This window comes from Leptopilina boulardi, unplaced genomic scaffold (assembly GCF_019393585.1).
Source record: "Leptopilina boulardi isolate dan_hultmark-lab unplaced genomic scaffold, ZJU_Lbou_2.1 LbouV2_214, whole genome shotgun sequence".
NCBI lineage: Eukaryota > Metazoa > Arthropoda > Insecta > Hymenoptera > Figitidae > Leptopilina > Leptopilina boulardi.
Genome location: NW_026137768.1, coordinates 5,643,661 through 5,666,390, shown reverse-complemented (window position 1 = coordinate 5,666,390; position 22,730 = coordinate 5,643,661). Strand labels below are relative to the sequence as shown.

The 22,730-nt window shown below is 27.4% G+C and overlaps 2 protein-coding genes and 1 long non-coding RNA gene across 3 annotated transcripts in view; 1 reads left to right on the top strand and 2 right to left on the bottom strand.

The window, feature by feature from the left end:
- Nucleotides 1–10,855, bottom strand: part of LOC127279112 (uncharacterized) — a 53,591-nt gene extending 42,736 nt beyond the window's left edge. The window contains exons 1-2 of the mRNA XM_051301255.1: nucleotides 10,645–10,855; nucleotides 9,738–9,890 (exon numbers count right to left, since the gene is read on the bottom strand). The gene's annotated coding sequence lies outside the window, so the exon portion shown is untranslated. The remainder of the gene's footprint in view (nucleotides 1–9,737; nucleotides 9,891–10,644) is intronic.
- Nucleotides 2,300–4,445, top strand: LOC127279106 (cytochrome P450 9e2-like). The gene has a single exon (XM_051301246.1). The coding sequence runs from the start codon at nucleotides 2,468–2,470 to the stop codon at nucleotides 3,980–3,982; it is 1,515 nt and encodes a 504-aa protein (XP_051157203.1). The 5' UTR covers nucleotides 2,300–2,467; the 3' UTR covers nucleotides 3,983–4,445.
- Nucleotides 10,856–12,016: 1,161 nt separating the features above from the next.
- Nucleotides 12,017–13,936, bottom strand: LOC127279093 (uncharacterized). Its single transcript, XR_007842591.1, has 3 exons — nucleotides 13,710–13,936; nucleotides 13,281–13,456; nucleotides 12,017–12,031 (listed from the first exon to the last, which is right to left on the bottom strand). It is a non-coding gene; the product is annotated as an uncharacterized LOC127279093 (long non-coding RNA).
- Between the last annotated feature and the right edge of the window lie 8,794 nt (nucleotides 13,937–22,730).

Here is a 22,730-nt window from a genome sequence, read left to right as displayed (position 1 = left end):
TAAAAATAAAATATTCTCCATAAACATAAAAAAATTAATTAGAAATATAGTTTGAAAAAGTCATAAAAATCCATAAAATGTGGGTAATAAATTTAATAATTAAAAAAATTTTGTTATTTTGAAAAACTATTTCGAGCAACCACCCAATTCGTTCTAAAATGAAGAAATTGCGACAAAAAAGCTATAAGAAAAGAAAAACAACAAAAGATCAGTGAAGAGATGAAAGTAGACCTCCCACTCACAAACCTCATACTTCTTCCTTTAATCTCTTTTTTCCTTAACACAAGGACAAAGGAAATGAAAAAAAAACAGAATTCCTAATTATAAAAACTCCGAAAAACAGGAAACAAACTTTATAAATCTAAAATAATTATTCTTGCGCAATTTGAGGGAAATAAAAAATATAGTAGTTGTTAAATTAATAAAAATTTTCTTCTTAGACAAAAATTTACTAGATTTTTGTACTTTTTGTCCGTCAGTAGTAAAAGACAATTTTAATCAGACAATGTGACTTAAATTATTGTTGTTATTAAAAATTATTGTAATTTTTATATCAGTAGTCGATGAATGTTTCAGTCGGACAACAGATTTTAAATTCAAGTAACTTTAACATTAGTAGTAAAAGATAATTTTAATCAGACAACTATACTCTCATTGAAAAAACAATTATTTACCCAAGTTTTGTCAATAAATTCATCATTATTAATCAGTTTTGCTATTTTTTGTCATATACAATAAATATCACCATAAAATTGGATAGATAACAAGTTGGGGAAAGTAAGACTATATAGTTGGAGTTAATAACAGTGGTGCGAATTCGGCACGTGATATCGATATCGTGTGTATAAGGCTAGGCGAGAGATCGCCAAAATCCTAAAATTCCAGTGTCCCTGGAGGACCTACCACCTTAATCAAAGACCTTGGGATGCTGGGGTGGAAGGAGATCGCATGTAGGGGGGGGGACAAGAAGGGGGTCAGTGAAACTGAGAAACGTGAAATGCGGATATGCGGAGGACCGCTCACTGGGGACAAGGGAAAAGAGGTATGAGAACAACAGGGGTGCGCACGTCCTGCGTATACGCACGACAAGGCAGACTTGAGTCCTCTCTCGGTTAAATGAGGCTAACTCCGAACAGAACTCAAACTCGGAACAGGGCGCGGTCTCAACCAAAATCGATTTTGGAAAGACGAAGAGAGAGGGCGAACAAAGAGGAAGATGCGATACAGATTATAGAGGATCCTGCTCCAACGGGCTTCCCTGATCTCACATCAGAGAGGGACGCGTGACCCTCCTTTTGCCGACGATCCCTCTTTAAAACCAAGTGGGAGGATGGGTCAAAGTAAAAAGAGCAACGTACACACATACACACACATAACCCGGTGGAAGCATTTTTCTTTCCACTCGGTTCCACCATATATAAATGACTCGTAAACTTAGTCAATTATCGATCTATTTACACAAACTTCGGATTAATTTTACTCGGGAAAACAATATTATTTCCACATATATAAACAATGTTATATTATTTCAAATATCTCATTATTCTGTTGATTATAATAACTAATTACTATTGTTGAGCCATTATTAAAAAATGTTTATAAAATTGTTTATTCATTTTTGTGATTATTATAAAAGCCTTTTTTGTTTGTTTATTTTACATCCGTTTCATTAATGTTAATTTAAAAAAAAATAAAAGCCTATTGTTTTTAACTAATTATAGAAAATTTAGATTCTTAATTAAATTTTTACAATATTGTCGGTGAGATTTAAGATTTTTTTATTGTTGTGAATTAAATCTTAATATTTATCAATGAAATTAAAATTTTTTTAAATTACTAATCCATTAAGTGGAAAAAGTACGATTGGCGAAAGATTTGGTTAATCTTACGAGCCATGTTATATCTAGAAACCAATGCCAAGTCTCAGACTTAAATATTAATCCAAGACTTGTGATATTGAAAAATCAATCTTCAACCAAGAATTAAAATAAATTAAACATTATCAAATATTATTTTTAAATTATTAATAATAATAATCAATAAAATGAATTCTTAATAAATAATGAAAATTTATTTCTATTTTAGACTGTCTACAATGGAAATGAATTGTCGGTATTTATTAAGAATTAATTTTATTATGCTTATTATACTAATTATTATTATTACTATTATTATTATTATTATTATTATTATTATTATTATTATGACTATTATTATTATACTATAATAATTTTATTAAATTTTTATAAAAAAACAATTTATTTTTAGATTTATTTTACCTCCAAAAAAATTATCTCATATTTATTTTAAAATTTGTAGCCTAATCTCTATACTCGAAAATACATCGATATACCTCAGTGTATAAGTATTTATGCGAAATATAACGCAGTAGACTTAAAAACGTCATAGTCGAAGCGAAAAGAAAGTAGTCTTCAGTCTGACTCTGCACTTAACTGACGTGCGTGAGATGGAGTCGTTGAATTTAGTACTTTGGACCCTCATTATTGGGGCACTGGGTGTCCTACTATTTCTCTTCTTCAAAGTAAATTTTTGGAAACGAAAAAAAATTCCTCACCTTAAACCTGTTCTGCTATTTGGCAATACTGCTCCAATTTTTTTTCAAACGAAACCTATTGGTCAATTTGTCGCTGATCTTTATAATAGTTTTCCAAATGCTAAATATTTCGGAATGATGGACATTCACAAACCAGTGGCGGTTATTCGTGATCCCGAATTAATCAAGGAAATTTGTGTGAAAAATTTTGAAAATTTCATCGATCATCAATCGTTTATCGATGAAACAATGGATCCTATTTTTGGGAAAAATGTATTTTCCCTAAAAGGTGAGCGTTGGAGGGAAATAAGAAATACACTAAGTCCAGCGTTTACGGTAACAAAAATGAAATTTATGTTTGAATTAATTGAAAAGTGTGCTGAAAATTTTGTGCAATATTATTTAAAACATCCAAAAGAAACGGAATTAATTGAATCTGAGGACGTATTTATGAGATATACCAATGACGTAATTGCAACGAGTGCATTTGGAATAAGTGTTGACTCTCTAAAAGATAGAAATAATGAATTTTATCAACGAGGTAAAGATGCCACGTCATTTGGTAAAGGATTGCGTGCTTTTAAAATTTTAATTTTTCGTATTTGTCCACAATTTATGAAATTAATTGGCGAACCATTTCTATCACGATCTACTGATCAATTTTTTAAGAGAATCATTCGTGAAACTGTGAAAATTCGAGAGGAAAAGAAAATCATTAGACCTGATATGATTCACTTACTAATGGAAGCCAGAGACAAAAACAATGGTGTTGAATTAACAATCGATGATATTATTGCTCAATGTTTTGTTTTTATTTTGGCAGGCTTTGACACAACTACAACGGCAATGTGTTTTATTGCTCATGAATTGGCAATGAATTCTGAAATTCAGGACAAATTACGCAAGGAGATTGACAGTTTTATAAAAAATAAAGAGGAAAAAATAACCTACGAAACTCTATCAAAAATGAAATATCTCGATATGGTTATTTCGGAAGGATTAAGAAAATATCCACCAGGACCATTTGCAGACAGAGTATGCATTAAAAAATATACTTTACCAAAAGCAACAGCAGACAGCGAAGAATATACAGCTGAGGCAAAATCTGTTATTTGGATTCCCATTCAAGGACTTCATTACGATTCGAAATATTATCCCGATCCTGACAAATTTGACCCGGAAAGATTTAACGATGAAAATAAGGAGAAAATTCATCCCTATGCGTATTTACCATTTGGTGTTGGTCCAAGAAAATGCATTGCCAATAGGTTTGCATTAATGGAAATAAAAGTTTTGTTCGTTTATATTTTGAAGAATTTCATTTTGGAAAAGTGTGCGAAAACAAAACATCCAATAGAATTTCAAAAGGGTTTTACTGTTGCTGCCAAAGGTGGTTTATGGTTTAAATTAATAAAAAGAAATAACTGAACAAAAAAAGAAATTTTTTTTGTAATTATTATTTTAATTACCAGTGTCGTTTGATAGGAAAGCAGTATTAAATTGTCAAAGGCTTTGAATGCGATTGAAAAAAAGGCTTTAAAAAAACAAAAGTTTATGCTTGAGTTTATCAATCGTTCGTCTTTAAATAATAAGATGTAAAGATAACGTTACTTTGAGTCAAGGAAAAAAAAGAAAACATTCGCAACAGTAAAATGTACAACTCTCATTATGGAGTTTTATCTCTATGATAATATTTAATAATAACAATAATAATAATAAATAATAGTAATAAAAATAATAAATAATATAATATTTTAATTAATAATTAAATTATTTTTATTCTTTGAGATTGATTTTTCATATAACTGAAATATTATGTTTTTAGCCTTGAGCTAATATTGATCAGAATTAATCCAATATTTAGCCAATCGTCAGACTTGGTAATTTCCCATTGAAATTAATTGTTGTAATTATTAATATGTTGTTATAAACAATTGCAAATTTTAAACAATAAATTTTTATTTTTAAATTACAATAAATAATTAAAAATTGTTATAATATATGTGAGATTCCTTTTATTAAATAATAAAAATTAAAAAAGAAAAATTGTTTAATTTTAAATTACGTTAAACGAACGTTTGACCTGAATAACCTGATTGTTATAGGACATCCTAATATCGGATATTGAATTATTTCCTAACTTCCACCTCTCTCTCTCTATGTGTGAAACAACTAAACAATTTCACTGTTAACTGAATTTCATCAGTTAACAAAAGATCAAAAGCATCGCAAATGAAACCTTCAGTTTTCATGATATTGCGGGAATTCCTCTTTGATTCATTGCCTGTAATCCTATCAGAACCAAAAGCAGAGACCCTATTTTCCAATCTCTTGGGTAATTTCAAATTCCGTCTTTCCTAAAAAAAAAGGTGCTCTTCGACCCTCTTGTAAGATTTCGCGAATTGTGATTGCATGAAGTACCTTTTTATCAATGTGAATATTTATTTATATATGTCTATACTTTCCCTAAGATTTCTTTTCAAAAACCTCGAGTTCAATTTACATTGAAATGATCAAAACAAGGATATCAATAATTTTTATAGATTTGTTTTACAAGAAAAAAAATAATTTGTCTTATGATAAACGCAGGGAAGAAAACTATATACATATAGTAATTGAGGAAATTTTGCAAGTTGAACTTTTCCATAAAACTAAGTTTCTGAATTATTTTATGAAATTTGGTATCTTGGAACCCCTTATGAGAAACGTGTCTTGCATGAACATATAGTATACACAACGTTTCCTGATATAATTAGATTGATGTGCTGGTACATACCGGAGAGAAGCTCCATATCCTCCATATTTGGTAATCTCGTCTTACACGCACAACAGTAAGCAGTACTGACTTTAATTAAGCACGAATTAACTTCAACCAGGATCTATTAACTAAACTTAGTCAGTAGTAATTTCACTGAATTCAGAATCCAAAGTTTCCTTAATTATTCAAATTAAAGATGCAAAAATTTATTTTCATCAAAAATATAATTTTAAATTACTCACAAGGTAGACGGAAAAAAATATTTATTTGATTCAAATAATCGGTTACGATTATTATATCAAATTCAACGATAATATGTAAAATTCTTTAATATACTAAAATTCCTGCTCAGAAGTTGTGCATAAATTTTAATATTTCCGGTCATTAATATTGAGATAAAAATTAGAATATCCAAAACTAAATTTAAAAAGATTCTGAATGATAAGATTTCGTTAAATATTCAATTTAAATTTTCACTTCTTAGTCGCACCTTTGCACGCGGTAAATTAAGATAAAGAATCGGTTTTTTATTTCTATTCAGGATAATCTGTCTTAGTAAACGATGTAGTAAAGTTGTTTTCTCGACAGGGTTTGGTTTTCGAGTTCTAACGTCATTCGTCAGGACAAAGTGAGGTCTTTATCTTTACCTGGATATATATACACGCCCAGGTTTCATACGATCGATAGTGCTTCTCGATCTTCGTCGGTTCCCTAAATTCGTTTTTCCCACAAACGAGCAAACTGTAACGTATCCCAAGTGTAATTTGGTCTTTTTAAGGCTCGAGGTCAGTCGTAAAGTTTACTGGATCACCCATAAAATCTAACCCCACACTCCACCCCTCTTCCCCACTCATTGGAAAAAAAAGGCATCAAAAAAACCTTAGCTTCTAGAATATAATCGGTGTGAGCAACACAATTGCGGGAGAATGAAAGAAAAGCAAAGTGTAATCTCTTCATTACTTAATAACCTGACTTTTGTGTTTTAATGAAAATGTTTTCGTTTTTATTCCTCAAGTTTATTGCGTATACGTGAAAATTTTCATTGTTGCGTCAGTCGAGGTTTTTCTCTCTTTAAAAAAAAAAAAAAACAAAAATCTACTGGCGACAGAAATATTAATTATTGCTCGCGTGGAAGGATCATATACTTTTGAAATGAAATTTTAATTATTTCACGCGGAAACTAAATTCAGTCTGCGTATGTGCGTTATTAGATTTTACCGCGGGCATATACGAACCGCAAATTGAGATTTAGAACTTTGTGGAAAAAAAAATTATAGAATTTTTAAAAATCATTTTCCTAAATCTTCATTTAGAGTTGTAAAAAAAGAAAATTCGACTCAATTTTGAAAAAAACAGAATAATTATTAACAATAAATTTTGTATTCTTTATTATATATTTCTGGTGAAATTGTTTATATGTATCTAATGAATTCGTCACCTCTTATCAAAGGACAACTCATCAATTATACTTGGTACGCATCAACCATTCATTCCGTCTCAAGAATCTCCCCATGAATTCAAAATAGCTTCTCACTATTATATATACATATAGGAAGAACTCCCACTTGCACTAAGAATTCAACTCACATCAAATGTTTTTCTCAAGTGTAGCTACAAGCACTCGAGGCTGAAAGTAACAAAGCCATGATGATGGAAGAAGAAGTGGAGTGGGGACTGCTTTAAAGAGGAGTATAGAGGTAGGGTTTGCATGAAAATAATTAGATCACAGCCTCGAGCTAGTGAACAAAAAAATGATGAACAAGAAACGAAAGAGAAGGTGCGAAAACAGAAGAAAAAAAAAAGAGAGGAACTTGTAATTAAATAATTAGTGGAGCTGCCGGTCTGGACACTTAAACTAATTTACGTTAATTAGGCTACCGATGGCGCTTGCCAGAATTTCATTCTGGCATTGTATAGGCCTTTCTATTGGTTTTCGATAAAAGCCTCACCTTCAAATACACCCGACAAAACCATTTTCAAATGCTCTTAGCGTAAAGTATCTCGCCTTTTAGAATGCAGACAGACATTGGGATCAGTTGTTCCGACTTGTCTCACAAAGAGAAAGAGAGATGGAGAAATAAGAGGATGACGATATATATATATAAAGAGAATTTCATTATATTCTATAGGATCCGTTTCTTGCCTTTGGGGCATATAAAGGCAAGAGAAAAGTGGTGTTAAAGGAAAACTTGAGAAAACACGCAAAACCACATTGCTTGCGGTGATTTAAAGCAAGTAATGAACCACTTTAAGGGAACGATCTTCTCGTAATAACTGCACCGGTAAATTTATTTTTAAATTAGCGTTAATTAAGTATATCGACTCTAGTGGAGCACCAGACTTTATAAAGAGGCATTTTTTTTGCCCGCAGAATTTAAAGCACCATTTACTTGATGCATGAATAAACATTAAGTTTCTCATATTTTTAAATATAAATGATTCACAAATTCTAATTACATCATTTTTAATTGATGTTTCTATTTTATATTTAACAGCTCGTTGCAATTTTAAATAATAACGTTGATATACGAAAGCAATAAAAAATTTAAGAAAAATTAATATTTCTAATTATTAGTAATTACTAATAATTACTCTAATATAATTATTTTTAATTTAGTAATTTAATTTTTTTTACAATATTCACGTCTAATAACAATGTTGACATTTGAATTACGGTTACAGAAGTGAAATGATAAATTATTTCCCGCGATATAATTTTTATTGAAGTTTAAAATCATCGAAATAAGCATTCATGTATAAAATAAAATTTTTTTTCTACTTTTCATTTATCATATAGAATACCCATTAATTATAATTTTCAAGTTATCGACATTTCTGTTAATATATACTTTTCATTTAATCAAATATTTATATTTCAAAACATTTAATTAATTTTCTATATGTAACATTATATTTACTGTATAACTAATTATTATCATTTAATCAAAATTCTCCTGATATATGAAATACTCTTTGCGTAATTTTCAATTATAATATTATACAATATCTATTGGATTCTGGATTGAATTTTCATTTAATGTAATTTTTATTAACTCGATTTATAATTTAATACAATCTTCAATTTATTTTATCGGATGTTCATTAGTCGAAACTCTAATTTTTGTAAAAATTCACATCCGCCAAAATTTGCATTTTACAAAATTAATTATAATTATAATTTTTATGCGACAAAAATTTTCTTTATCATATTGATACATTTAATGTTTAAATTTCGTTAGAATAAAAAATTTTTAAATTAATTTTCGAAACGTATCTTTGTATTTGAATAATTTATATTAACCGCGACGATAAAGTTTAAAATTTCCAAATATTATACTCAGTCGGGAAAAAAAAAATTCAATTTCAATTCTGTAATCGTACAATGAAATTGACAAAATTGACATTTGACGTGAATATTGAGAAAATTGGATTTCATTGAAAGTGAAAATGAAATCACATCAATCATGAGTCAAGAGGTCAAAATTTGTTGTCAATTTAAAGTAAATGTCAATTTTTCCAAATATTTCGACATTAATTTCACATGTAATTTGACAATTTTTCTAAATGTATAATATTTATATAATAATATTGGAAATGACTTTCATATTATTTCTCGTGATAAATTTTATTGATTAAAAGACTAAAATATATCAACAATTGAGTAAATAACTTTGAAAAAATGTATTAAAAAGAAAAAAGGGATTTTAATTAATTTCCTCTACTGATTCCGCGTGTTGTGCTTTATTAATTGAACCAATTTCTCTATAGAGTTGCACTTAATTTTGAATCTATATTGCACTCTATTTTTTTTTTTTTTAACAACGATGCATTAATTACTTTTGTAATAGCTGATAAACTAGTTGAATGAAAAATTGCAAACTTTAAAGGTTAGTTTGTTCCGGCATGAAACTTTGCTGCAGATAACAACATCAGTTTTATCAGAGTAAAATATCAGGTCTGGGCAAGCAATATGTTACCCTCCCCCCCTCCATTCTTTATATACCCAGTTTGTGAGTATAAAAGAACTAACCAGAGTTTACTCAGGAAATATGACTTTAAAAACTTTCTAATATAAAGTAATTGTAATTTCTCCATTATTTCAAATTTTACTTGAATTATTTTCATCGATTTTTAAAGATTTGTGAAAATTAAATAACTTTTGCTCCTGGGATAAATATATATTATTTAACCTTTAAAAGAATTATTTAAAACCTAATATTTCTATTAATTCATTAATTGAATGAGAAAAATGTCAGTTTTTCATGGAAATGTAAAAAAAAAACGATTTCAGGGAAATCAATTGACCTACTTAGAAAATATGTCACTTGCCACCATGCAAAATAAAATCATTGAAGTCCAATGACGTTTGGGACGCTTTGTTGTGAAGAATCATGGATATAAATTGAAAAATTAAAAAGCACTCACCATTCGCGGATTCCCTTGTCGAGGATCTCATCGAGGATCTCATCGAACTCCCTGGAGATTTCTTCTTCCCAGATGAAGACCGAGAAGATGCGCACCAGGAATTTAATTTCTGGAACTATCTGCCATTTTCTTCCCTTCTTTTCAGAATAGCAGCTGAAAATTTACAGAAATATATTAAAATAAATATTTATTACAGCAAGAAAATATTAAATTCTTTAATTTTTAAATTTACAAATATAAAAGCAAATATATTAAAAAAGAATTCATATTATTTTTCAAAATAAATATTAACCTAACCATATTTCGTTTGTATATTTTTTTTAATATTATATAAATATAAATATTTTATAAGTATACCTATTTTGTAAAAATTAGGCAATTTATACTAATCAAGAATATTTGTAAAAAATAATTATTTTTATCAAAAACTAATAGGGTAGGTACAAAAAACTTTAATTCAAAAAACTGTTTTGTATGCGAAAAATAGACAACAAATTAATCTACTTTTTTGACACGAAAAGTTTTTAATAATTTGTAAATGATAATATTAAATTTAAAAGTTTACGTAAACATCACTTTTTATAAAATTTATTTCTTCACTTACTAAAAAAAATATATTTAAGAACTTTATGAATTATGACAAATTTTTTCTGAAACAATATTTGCTAACTCACAGATTATCTCATTTCCTACGAGACACCTTGAAATCAGTATAGAAAAATAACAAGTCTATCATTAGTTTCGCAGCAATAAGAAATCACTAAAAATTGAATTTTTTTTTTAGAGTTTATGCAAATTTTGAAATTATTAAAAAAATGTCTCTAAAAAAACCATAATTAATTTATAGAATTGTTTATAACTTCCTATCATTTCTATTTTTATAATATAAAATAATAACCTTTCTCACCTATGATTTCTCGCTCGATTAATTGAAAGTCATTCTGACTGTAATTTCCATCCAATTAAACTTTCATAATCAGGAATTTTTTCAAGAAAAATATCAACTTGAGTTGAAAACGTCTAGAATAGATTCCGTGGAGTGGAGTAATTATCATTTAAATATTTTTCATTTATTATTTCCTGCATTCTATCATCCTCGCATAGAGTAAGAAGGAGATTTTTTTTCTGCAAATTAAATAAAAAGGAATTATGCATATTTTAATAAAATATTAATTATATAATTAAAATTTAATGGAAATTATTTTATTCAATCAAATAAAAATTGATTTTCATTGCAAACTCGAAATTAATATATCTTTTTAATCAAGAAATTTATCATAAAAGATTAAATATTTGATTTAAATGATCATTAAAAATTGTTCACTTCCTTCTGAGAAACTATTTGAAATAGCGTAAATTCAACTCATAAAATATTTAGATTCAATAAAGACTTCGATCTTTAGTTCAATGAAACCAATAACTTTCAATATCTTAAAATGAAGAAAATTATGATAAAGAATTATAACAAATGATAATATATTTATATATTGGTTAAAAGTAATAATAAATATGAAAATCAAATTAAATAAATTACCATTTTAATTAAATTTTCATTTTCCAATTAATTTTTACTTACATGTGATTTTACGATTTTATGTAAAATTATTTTTATCCAAATTAAAAAATTAAACGATTTTTTATGATTAATATAAATTATGTATTATACTTCCATTATTTAAAATTAACTTTAGCAATATTATTTAAATAAACGAGATCAAACTGAACATGTTTGGTTACTTTAAAATACAATGAAAAATTGATTGAAATTTTAAACAACGATATTTTATAAAATTATTATAGAAATATCGTAAAATCATTTTCTATTGTTATAATAAACTGCGTGAAAAGTCGACTGATCGCATGTGAATTAAATTCAACTAAAATATTTATACTTTTAAAAGAATAGTTTATTTTTATTTTATGATGCCATTATTTGAAAGCATCGTTAAAATATAACGAACACTTTTTTATAGGAAAATTCTCTAAAAAAATAGTTTATTATTAATTTAAATAAAAAATAATAAAAGCAGAAATAAAATTCACTTCTAATATAATAAAAATAAAGTAAAAATACATAATTTTGACTTTTTTCAAAAATAGAATTAAACCATTGCTTTAAGCATTATAATAGAATAAAGTTGAAAAATTAAAAATTCCTCACCTTAGGGGTTTCATCCGTCAACGTCGAAGAGATGGCAACATTAGATTTTTAGTCATTCCCTTGAGTACGCTTCTCATGTTTGAAGTCCAGGGACTATGGGACCTTTTAAACCGTCTGTCTTTGGTACACCAGTCTAAAAATTTCAAAATCTATTTTAATAGTTTCACAAAAAAAAACAGTAATCGATTTTCGTCTAATGCACTTAGAAAAAAAGTTAAATGAAACTTTAATCTTTCAATTGATTTTAAAATAAAACAATTTTTAATATTAACAATTTTATATTGAAGTTTCGAAAAATTCAAATCCAACTTAATAAAAAAATTATAAGAAATTAATAAAAAGTATAAAAACATAGGTTTTTAAAAATGCAATCGTTAATTATTTAAATTTTATTTCAAGACTTTAGAAATAAATCATCAATATATAATAAAGATTATAAATCAATCAAAAGTTTAAAAATATTTTTAAAAAAATGCAGAAATATTATCGTTCTAATGTGCAACCGTTAATTATATTTAGAATTTAGTTTCAAAACTTTAAAAATAAACCATTAGTTAAATATTAATATTTTTATTTTTCATTATTATTATTATTTAGTACTTTAAGTACGAAAGCGCTCTTTGGTTTTTTTTGTAAGCTCGTTTATTATTGTAAATAAATAAATAAATAAAATTATATGACAATTTTGCTAGTAAATTAACTTTAATTTAATAAATATCAAGAAGAATATATATAAAATTAAAATTATAGAAACCATATTAATATTATTATTAGTAAACTAATATAAATAATAGTAAAGTCAAAGTAATAAAAACATATCAGTTTTTGAAAAAATATTGTATAAAATAATCCTCTTACATACCAATGCTTTGTCGGTTTCATAAAAAGCAATTTTGATCGCAGTTTCCGTTCTATTAAGGTTTATTTAGAGAAGTACATGTTCGTGACACCTGGAATCGATTCCATCGACTCAAGTTATTCAATCTCAATGTATATTTTTTCTCATACAATTATCTTTTTATAAGAAAAAAAAATACTATTTTTATTCAATTTAAAAAAGAAAAAATATTATTAAAACACTAAATTCAAAAATTTTGTAATGAACAATATAGAATTGATAAAATTTAACTCGATTTTTTAGATAAAATAACTATGCCATGAAAAGTTAATAATTTTAATTATAAAAAATATTTTAATAAATATAGCTTTATTCTACTAAACAAAGTTAGTTAAACAATTTGTTTAATAAATAATTAATATGAAAATAATAAAATATTCCAATTAGTTGTTTAATTAAAATTTTATAAAAATTATTAAGAAAAATACTGCAGTTTATAAGATTTTAGTAATTTTATAAAAATATATAGATTTAATTCACTTACATTCAAAAATTTCGTTCATATTATAAAAGCTATGCTCATCGTCTTTTCCATTCTATGAACGCTTAGTCGGGGAAGTACACACTGGAATTGATTCTATCGTCTCAAGTTATTGAATCCAAACGTATATTTCTCTCATTGAATAATTTTTCTGTAATACGAAATTTTTCTGTTCCATACTGTAAAAAACAAATTTAATTTAAAAAGAAAATCCAATTTCATGCTTTGTTAACTAAATTTTAATAATATAATTTATTTATTTAGTAATTCCTTGTTTTAAAGTTAAAGGAATAATCAATTTAGTAATTTACTTGATATTATTTGAAAATTAATGTTAAATAGACATATATTGTTCCGAAAAAATTCATCCACAATAATATTGATTAATAAATAAAAATGAAAATCTGTTAATTTAAAAAAAGGAAAACGTACCTTTTTGGTCACATTGAATTTCTTCAAAAATATTATCTCATAGTTATTTATTACATTTATTCTTATTCGAGTAGTGCGAACATTATTTAGTAAATTATATTACTTTTCTTATTGGAAAATTGAAAATAAAATTCCTTGTAAATAAACTTCTCTAAAAAATGAATTGGAAGTCACACCAGCTACACTGATTTCAACTAAATTGCTTTCCCCTTAGACCCTTTTCGACAAGCCTGGAAAGAATATTAGCGTCACATCTGGGAAAGATTAAATTAACTGAGAAAAGGATTTTCTCCATTTTCCGTGAGCATATTATAAATTAAAGAATTAATCCTTTATTTGAAACAATTACGAATCACGTCAACAAGTTTCACTTTTTGAGGTTAGAATGCAATTAAACACTCAAAAAACTTATCACAGTAAAATTAAAAGATATTTGTTTGAAATCTTTTATCAAATAATTTTTACTATTGTTTCTTTTTACTCACAAATATACAAAATACTGTGCATTTAACATTTATAAGTACAAAATTAGAAAAATTATATACGTGAAGATAGAAAAAGCGGATTGTAGACAATGATCACTACACACTGAAGTCAACTCAAACGTTGATTATTTTTTATTCAATAATCGAAGGAAATTCATATTAATAAGTGTTTTTTAAAAAAAATTTATAAATCATTGTCTTTTCTGTAAATTTTGTTAAAATTTATTTTAATATTAAATAATTAAAAATATAATTAATAATATATGCTCATATTAAATTACCGCCAAAAATTAGCACCTTGTGACACCTATAGTCAAAATTATTCATAATTCAACTGACAAAAGTTGCATTGTTGCCAACCATGCAAAAATTGAGCGTCTCAACGCTGATTGGCCAGCAGCTAATGGAGGTTCTCTTTCTACAATAGGTTTACTTCTATTTATAATTCTTTTTTAATGTTTATCAATATCCCCCCCCCCCATCGAATTATTCATCATAAGCCATTGTTACATTCACTCGTTTTTTTGTTGCACAAAAATTTTAATAACAATTTTATTGCATACTGAATGCTACATACCAAATTTCCTAACAAGATGGCGACATTGTTGTAGAGATATCAATTAATGTCTATACTGCTCCCTTATTAATTTAGAAAAAATATATTTATATTCAATTTACTTAAATAATATAAAAAAGCTCAATACTAACCACAAATTAATTTTCTCGTCGACTTATGATCCTTTAATATATGATCAATCCACCTGATTTCTTCGACCTTGAAAGCAGTTGTCCAGTCCCAATGATGAATAGAAGCTGAAAATATTTTTTCAAGCTGCCCAGATCCTTCGTCTAGAAGAGTCAACTGCTCACTGAAGTGGTGGGCTTGCTTTTTACTTTTCTCATCGATTTATGATCCTTTAATACATTATCAATCTACCTGATATCATAATGCGATAATGCTTTCTTCGACCTTGAAAGTAGATTTCCACTCCCAACGATGAATAGAAGATGAAAATATTTTTTTTTCAAGCTGCGCAGATCCAACGTCTTGAAAAGTCAACTGCTCACTGAAGTGGTGGAAGAAAAACGACCTATATTTATAGACGTTGGCAGCGAGAGCGCCCAGCCAATCAGCGTCGAGCTACCACAGAAAGTGCCCCGTCCAATCAGCGCACAGTAAGACACTAGTAAGACAGAGCTCGTGATATAAAAGAAAATTTTTTCACAGCGCACGCTCAGCTCCATCTTGGACATCTCATAGGCAAAATCTGTGTCGCTCAAACAAATTTTTGAAATCATTTTCATGAAGATTATTTGCAATTGCAAATGGCTGCCGACTGTTTTATTGTGACTATCGAAAAGGTCTTCCAGGATTAATTATATATTATGAGGTATGTATTATATTTTATCATTATAGTAGCATTGAAGGTTAGTTGGCGTAACATGGCGCCATTTTTTTACTTGAGTTTTCAGGAACTATTATGAGTTATAATAGTTAATAAAACTATATTTAATGAACAAAAAAAGTAGAAAATTTTAAGGAATAGAGGTTTTGTATTAATAAAAAATTGATTTAACCCTAAATGGTAATTAGGATGCAGAAACTGACACACAGTTGTTGCTTTTTCCCTCATTTTTCAGGTATTTACAACATTCTTGAACATTCGTGATTTTTCTTTTCTTTTTAATTGCATTTTATTAAATTTTATTTTCTTTCAAATTCTCTTTTTTGTTTCATTTTTTCAATTCTTTAAAGTTCTTTTTTTGTAATCCCTAAAATGGTTAGTAGAATTGAAGGTTAGATGGCGCAACATGTCGCCATTTTTTTTTTTACTTGTGTTTACACGTACGATTATCAGTGATAAGTGTTAACAAAACTATACATAATCAACAAAGAAGGTTAAAAATTTTAAGGAATAGAGATTTTATATTAATAAAAAAATGATATAACCCTAAATAGTAATTAAGATGCTAAAACTGTCACAAGAGTTATCAGCACCCATAGTTATTTGGGATATCGTAGCGTGCAATTTTGCTTTTTCCTTCATTTTTCAGGTATTTACAACATTCTTGAACATTCGTGATTTTTCTTTTCTTTTTAATTGTATTTTATTAAATTTTATTTTCTTTCAAATTCTCATTTTTGTTTCATTATTTTCAAATTTTCTTTAAAATTCTTTTTTGTAATGCCTAAAATGGTTGTGTTAGACGACCTTGAATTTTTCATTGCACTCCCACACTGTAAAAAATCTTTTTGGAGATTGTACATTCACAATTTGTATTTGTGTTAAAATTTGTAAAATTATTATATTCAATAAGGTTATGTTACTAGATTAAAAAAAGCACTTTTACCATTTTCTGTAAATTTACTACTTTCAAAGTGGGTAATAGATGAAACATAATTAGCTGTTGCATCCGTCACCTATTACCCATTTTGAATGTAGTAAATTTACAGAAAATGGTAAATATTGATACGAATAATAATTATTTGTATCAATAAAAAGGTTTTGTTATTTTTGTACCTATTTTAATAAAAATTATTGGTGCAAATGCAAATTTATTTAATTGAATAAAGATCATTTATTTCAAGTAAATATTTATTGGATAATATAATAAGCGATTATTTGAATCAAATAAATTTAATTTAAATCAAGGAAAATTATAATTTCACCTGAATTTAAAAATTAAATTAGAGCTGTGCATGTTTTTAAAATTCTATCCGAGCCCATACATAATTCGAACTTTAGCACAGCTCTAAATTAAATATTAACTAAATAAAAAAATCTCAATGTTTGGAAATTTTATTGATTATTTTTCAGTTGTTTTCTCTCAAAATTTATAAACTTTTTTTTTTTAATTGATCCCTATTTTATATTAATTAAAGAATGCATAATTAACTGAATTTTAATTCTATATTGTCACTTTAATTATTATTGTTTGTAAATAAATTTGAAAAAAAGTTTTATTTAAAAGACATTTGACATAATTTTTGTACAATTTCAGGAGACAGAAAAAGGTTCTTGATATAATGCGAAAATTGCAAATTCTACCTTTATTCAAGAGGAAAAATCTCTGGAGACTAATGGCTCGAAAAGGATATTTTCTGACAACGCGAAAGGGGAAATTACTGCTGGTGAGTGGTTTTTAATTTTATCATAAAATTTTAGATAAAACAATAGTTATCTATTAATAAGAAAAAAGAAAAATTGGACTAAATTTTAAATAATTGTTTTAAATTGAATAATTAATTTTTTTTAATTTAATTTATTATTTATTGCAAGAAAAATAATTGAAAAATGAAATTTGTTTTTTTGATAATTTTTTTGCACTTGATATTAGAAAAAATATAATTTAAAAATAATAATAGGAAAGATAAAAATGTTATTCCACGCAAGGTGAAACTTCCCTTTTTGGGGATTTCTCTCTCTCTTGTATCTCTCTTCCTTTGACAAGTGGAATTCATGAAGGTGTGAGGTGTAGACACGTTTTGGTGATAGCTGTCAAAGTATCTTACAGGATATGGGCGGTATAGGGTGAAGGATTTCCTGTACTTCATGTTAGAAACATAGTACAAACCCTTTGCCTAAATTCAAAATGTCAAACATCTCTTCCCGGTTAATACTATCCAAATTGTCTGTTGATAGTTTTCACTAAGATTAATTCGACAATTACAAATTGCAATTTCCAATTTAAAAAAAATTATTAAAATTTGGTCCAACTTGAAAAATGCATTTTTTTACATTTTAATTTCTTTCTCTCAATTAAATTCAAAATAAATGATGTCATTAGACGAAATTTAAAAAAATATATAAAAATTTGGTAATTTTGAACATTTTTTCGTAATGTGAAAATTTTTTCAAAAAATAAATTCAATCGTTTTATAAAAATAAAAAAAATCAAATCCAGTAAAAAAAGGATTTAATTTTTAAAAAACTAAAGTTGAACGCACATATAGTCAGATTTTTATAATCGCTCGCTCATTATTTCTTTAGACGAACCGTATATAGCAAAATTTAAAGGGGAATCTAGAAGCAATTCGAGTTGAAAATCTTTTGAGAGGGAATTAAAATATTTGCCGAACGACTTGTTCCCGGAGTACTTTAACAGAGTCGACGAGCGAGAAGGTCCATAGAGACAAAGAGGGGCGACGACATTCTCAACGTTGTGCAAAAAAAAAAAGAAAAAAAGAGTCAGGGTTCGTAAAAGACGGGGCCCGATTTCAAAAGTACCTTCTATATACTCCTTGAAATCGTGAAGCAAGGAATGTTGTAATAGAGATGTCTGCTATATTAGGTATATATATGTGGATGAATACAAATCTTGCTATATCTCTATTGGATAATACCGTCACTTAATCCCGGGTTTAGCGTGCGCACCTCGTCAAGTTGAACCCTGCTAATGGAAGGTTAAGCCACCAGATCCTCGTAGCTAACTTCCAGCTCACAGACGCGCAGACAACTCCTGAGCAAATCGAAACTTCGTTTCCAATGTCCAACGTGTCGATTATCTTGTTGTCTTTCACAGTGAACAAGTGTCTTTGTCAATTCAAGATAAACGTTTTAGAACTATTGAACAAACGATTTGTCTCTCATTCGATAAATATTAGTATACATTAAATTCACGTATGTGATTCGAAATTTCAAGAGAGAGAGAGAGATAAAAGAGAAAATCTCTGAAAAATTTAATCGTTTATCTGATTCTCAAACTAATTGGATATATTCTTTCTACAAATTTTTGAAGTAATTATTTTATTACTTGGATTTATTTCTCAATTCGTTTTCTTTTCCCCATAGTCGATTAAGCTCCGTCTTTCTTCTTATCTCCTAATCTCCGTTTCATTTGTTTTTTTTTTTTCATCAAATCCTCTTATAGTTTCCTATTGATTTTTTCTTCTATCATTTCAAGAATATTTATTTATTTCGTAAATTTTTAATAAAGATAGGTGAAAAAATTCAGATAAATAGTTTTAATTAGTTTATAGTTCAACGTTTCGAAATGAAATGATTTCGTCTATCAAAAATACATAAAATATAAATGCCAAAAATTGTTGTTATAATTTTTATTTTATTTTTACTTTTTTATAATTTAATTTCTCTCAATTTCGTTACATAATTTATTTAATTTTTTTATTAACATTAAAATATTTATTATTAAAAATTTTACGATATTTAATTGTTAATAAATTAACGTAACCTTTTATTTTAAATTTATTTTGTTTTAATTAACGTATGATTCATTTATATTATTTTTGGTTAATTTGATTTATTAATCATATTTAATTAATTTAGAAATTGAAGTTTACTTTGAAAAAAAATTTATTTGATCCAAACAATCGGTTACTTGACTATTATCAAATAAATATATTTACTTGAATCAAATAATTTTTATTTAAAATTAATAAATTGCATTTCAACAATAATTTACATATTTGAAACAAATATGATTTAATTGAATCAACTAAAATTTATTAAAACAAATGAATATTTTAATATACTTAATAGTCAAGTAACTGATTATTTGCATCAAATAAATTTGTTTTTCAGTGTAAAAAATAATTTATAATATAAAATGACTCTTTGAATCATTGCAATCCAGATTTTAATTTTCGGTAAAATTATATTTTTATTAATTTTTCTTTGTATTATTTTCGGAATTTATATTTTATGTATTTGTTCTAGACTCTCTGAAGGGAAAATAATTTAGATTTCGAGGAGTAAAGTATAATGAAAAAAAAATTATTTGATTCAAATAATCGGTTACTTGATTATTATCAAATAAATATTTATTTCAATCAGATAATTTTTATTTGAAACAATTAAATGGTATTTGTGTTAAATACAGAAATTATTAGTTTAAATACCAGTTTATTTAATTCAAATAAAAATTATTTGGTTCAAATAAATATTTATTTGATAATAGTCAAGTAATCGATAACAAATAATTTTTATTTCAGTGTAATTAAATTTGTCCGAATATGTTCGTTTATTTTAATCTCTGTAATAATATTTTCTCGAACTTAACAAATTAAATAATAAATTTTTAATATTAAATTAAATATTTATATAATTTCAAGTAATTCAATATTTGAAAAAATTGCAATTTGGAAAATTTTTAAGTTAAACTTTTTTTAAAAATGTTTTATATCTTCTTTTGATTCATTCAATTGAAATAACTTTTTTGATTGAATTTTCATTTTAAAAAAATCTTTTGAATATTAATAAAAGGAGTAAATGGTAATCAATACTGAACTGAATTGAATCATTCGGTTCTATGACTTCTGCATCATTTGGTGCATGGTCTAGAGAACACATTAGCATATTAGTGTTTGAAATTCTCATCATATATGAAAGAGAGAGAGAGAGGGAAAGGTAGTGATAGTACTTGTTTTATTGTGGTTTAATATGTCCCCTGATTCATCTGGTTTCTTCTTCTTATTTGAACAGTACATGTATAACTATTCTGGTATGATATCGGAATTTACCAGACCTTCAATGAACCAAGAGGCATCCACACGATTAAGCTCACAAAGTTGTCCGCTTCATCGGTTACGAATAGAGAACCTGTTTCGTCCTGGGTGCTCTCGAGCCCCTCCTTGCAAAACCATAAAATATCGTAAATTCGATGTAAGCTTTTGAGTCAAAAGTTTAAATTGTTCCTGGGGAAGTTGAGGAAATCCTACGCAACCGGTAACAGTGAAAGGCACAATTTTCCACACCAGCTTCCGTAATTCCTTATCAAATCACATTGATCTTTATACTAAAGGGAGATATTGCACTCAAAGGAATATTATCTTGGTATCCGCGAAGAAAGAAACTTTCCCTTTCAATTTGTTACCCCCAAAAAGCAGACTTGTTATTAAAATTATTTTTATTATTCAATATTTAGTTTATAAAAAAAAAATCTAATTAAAATCATCTAATAAAACAAAATGTTCCACAGTGAAAACAAATTTAATTTTTCTTTTTTATGTTGGTTATAAAAAAAAAAAAACATACAAATTTCACTGCCCTTTTTCATTTGTTCACTCTCTAGCCGTCGGTCATTTAAAATATTTGAAATGTGCAAGACATTTTTTTTCAAACGACTAATTAAAAGTTTTAATTAAAAAGCTCAAATGCTTGACAATTCTGATATTTATTTAATCATTTATTTCTCCAATTGAAGGAAAAAAAGTAAAAATATATTTTTGTAAACTCAATCCCGATAATATTAAGTAACTGGAAATTAAATTAAAACGAAGCTAAAAGCTTTTTCAATAATTGAAAAAAGGTATATAAATATGATTAAAATTTATCGTTGATTGACCTACTCTGGTGTAAATTATAGATTTTTATTTATATATATACAATTAAATATAAAATTGACATTTGTCTTCTCGGTAAATCTTCGTTATAAAAGAAAAAAAAATCAGCAAGTAGTCTTTCAGCGGGAGTCTTTCGCACAAATCACAATTATCTATGGGATGCAATAGTCCCGAACTGTTTTCATGAAAGCTCACAATAGACAGTAGGGTGAAAAGCACAAAGCACTATTTAATTTGTTTCGAAGGGTGTTGCGCGCATTGGAGGCTCCCCATTAAGGCTTGAATGGCTCGTCCGATTTATGCGAGGTGAGATTATCTACAAGATAAAATGGGCGGTAGATAACCGCACGAGAATGCGAGTATAAGGGATGATGCGGGGAAGGGATTTCTCTACTAGAGACACTTTCGAATTTATAACCCATCGACCTACTTAGTTCTCTCAGCGTTTGTTTTGTGGGTGGTAAAAGAAAAACAAAAGCGAACGAAAGAGAGATATATCTCACACGAAGAAAACGAAACTTTTGTAATTGTTCACAAAACCCCCCTCTGAAAGCATTCTATTTTGCGCTCCTCCTTCGTCTCGGTGTGTTAAAAGTAAATAACTCGCTGGGAAGGAAAGGACCACAGGTTTCTGTGTATTGTTCAAAATTAAACGAATAGGCGTGAGTAGTATAGCTAGGAGAGTTCTAGACCACTTACCCGCAGTCGGTAATGTAGATTCCTACATTATCATAAGTTGCCCAAATAAAAGTCGGTTGGTAGTAGGTGTCCTACCTTACCGACCGAGTTAGTTCAGGCTGCCACCACTAGATGGCGCCACTATTTTTTTTAATTAGCCAAGTTAAAGTCGCTTGGGAATGGGGATTTTTGAATTTCGCGCCCAATTTATCGACCGAGTTAGTTCGGGCTGCCTCCGCAAGATGGCGCCACTAAATTTTTATCAACCAAGTTAAAGTCGCTTGGGAATGGGGATTTTTGAATTTCGCGCCCAATTTACCGACCGAGTTAGTTCGGGCTGCCACCACTAGATGGCGCCACTATTTTTTTTAATTAGCCAAGTTAAAGTCGCTTGGGAATGGGGATTTTTGAATTTCGCGCCCAATTTATCGACCCAGTTAGTTCGGGCTGCCTCCGCAAGATGGCGCGAATAAATTTTATTGGCTAATTTCCTGCCTTTTGTGAATGGGTACAAATGCTTGGACAAGTTTAAATTGCTGGGGAGTAGGGTTGAAA

Bases quoted from the DNA above. Each gene is read 5' to 3' on its own strand.
- LOC127279106 (XM_051301246.1), top strand. From the start codon at position 2,468: ATGGAGTCGTTGAATTTAGTACTTTGGACCCTCATTATTGGGGCACTG.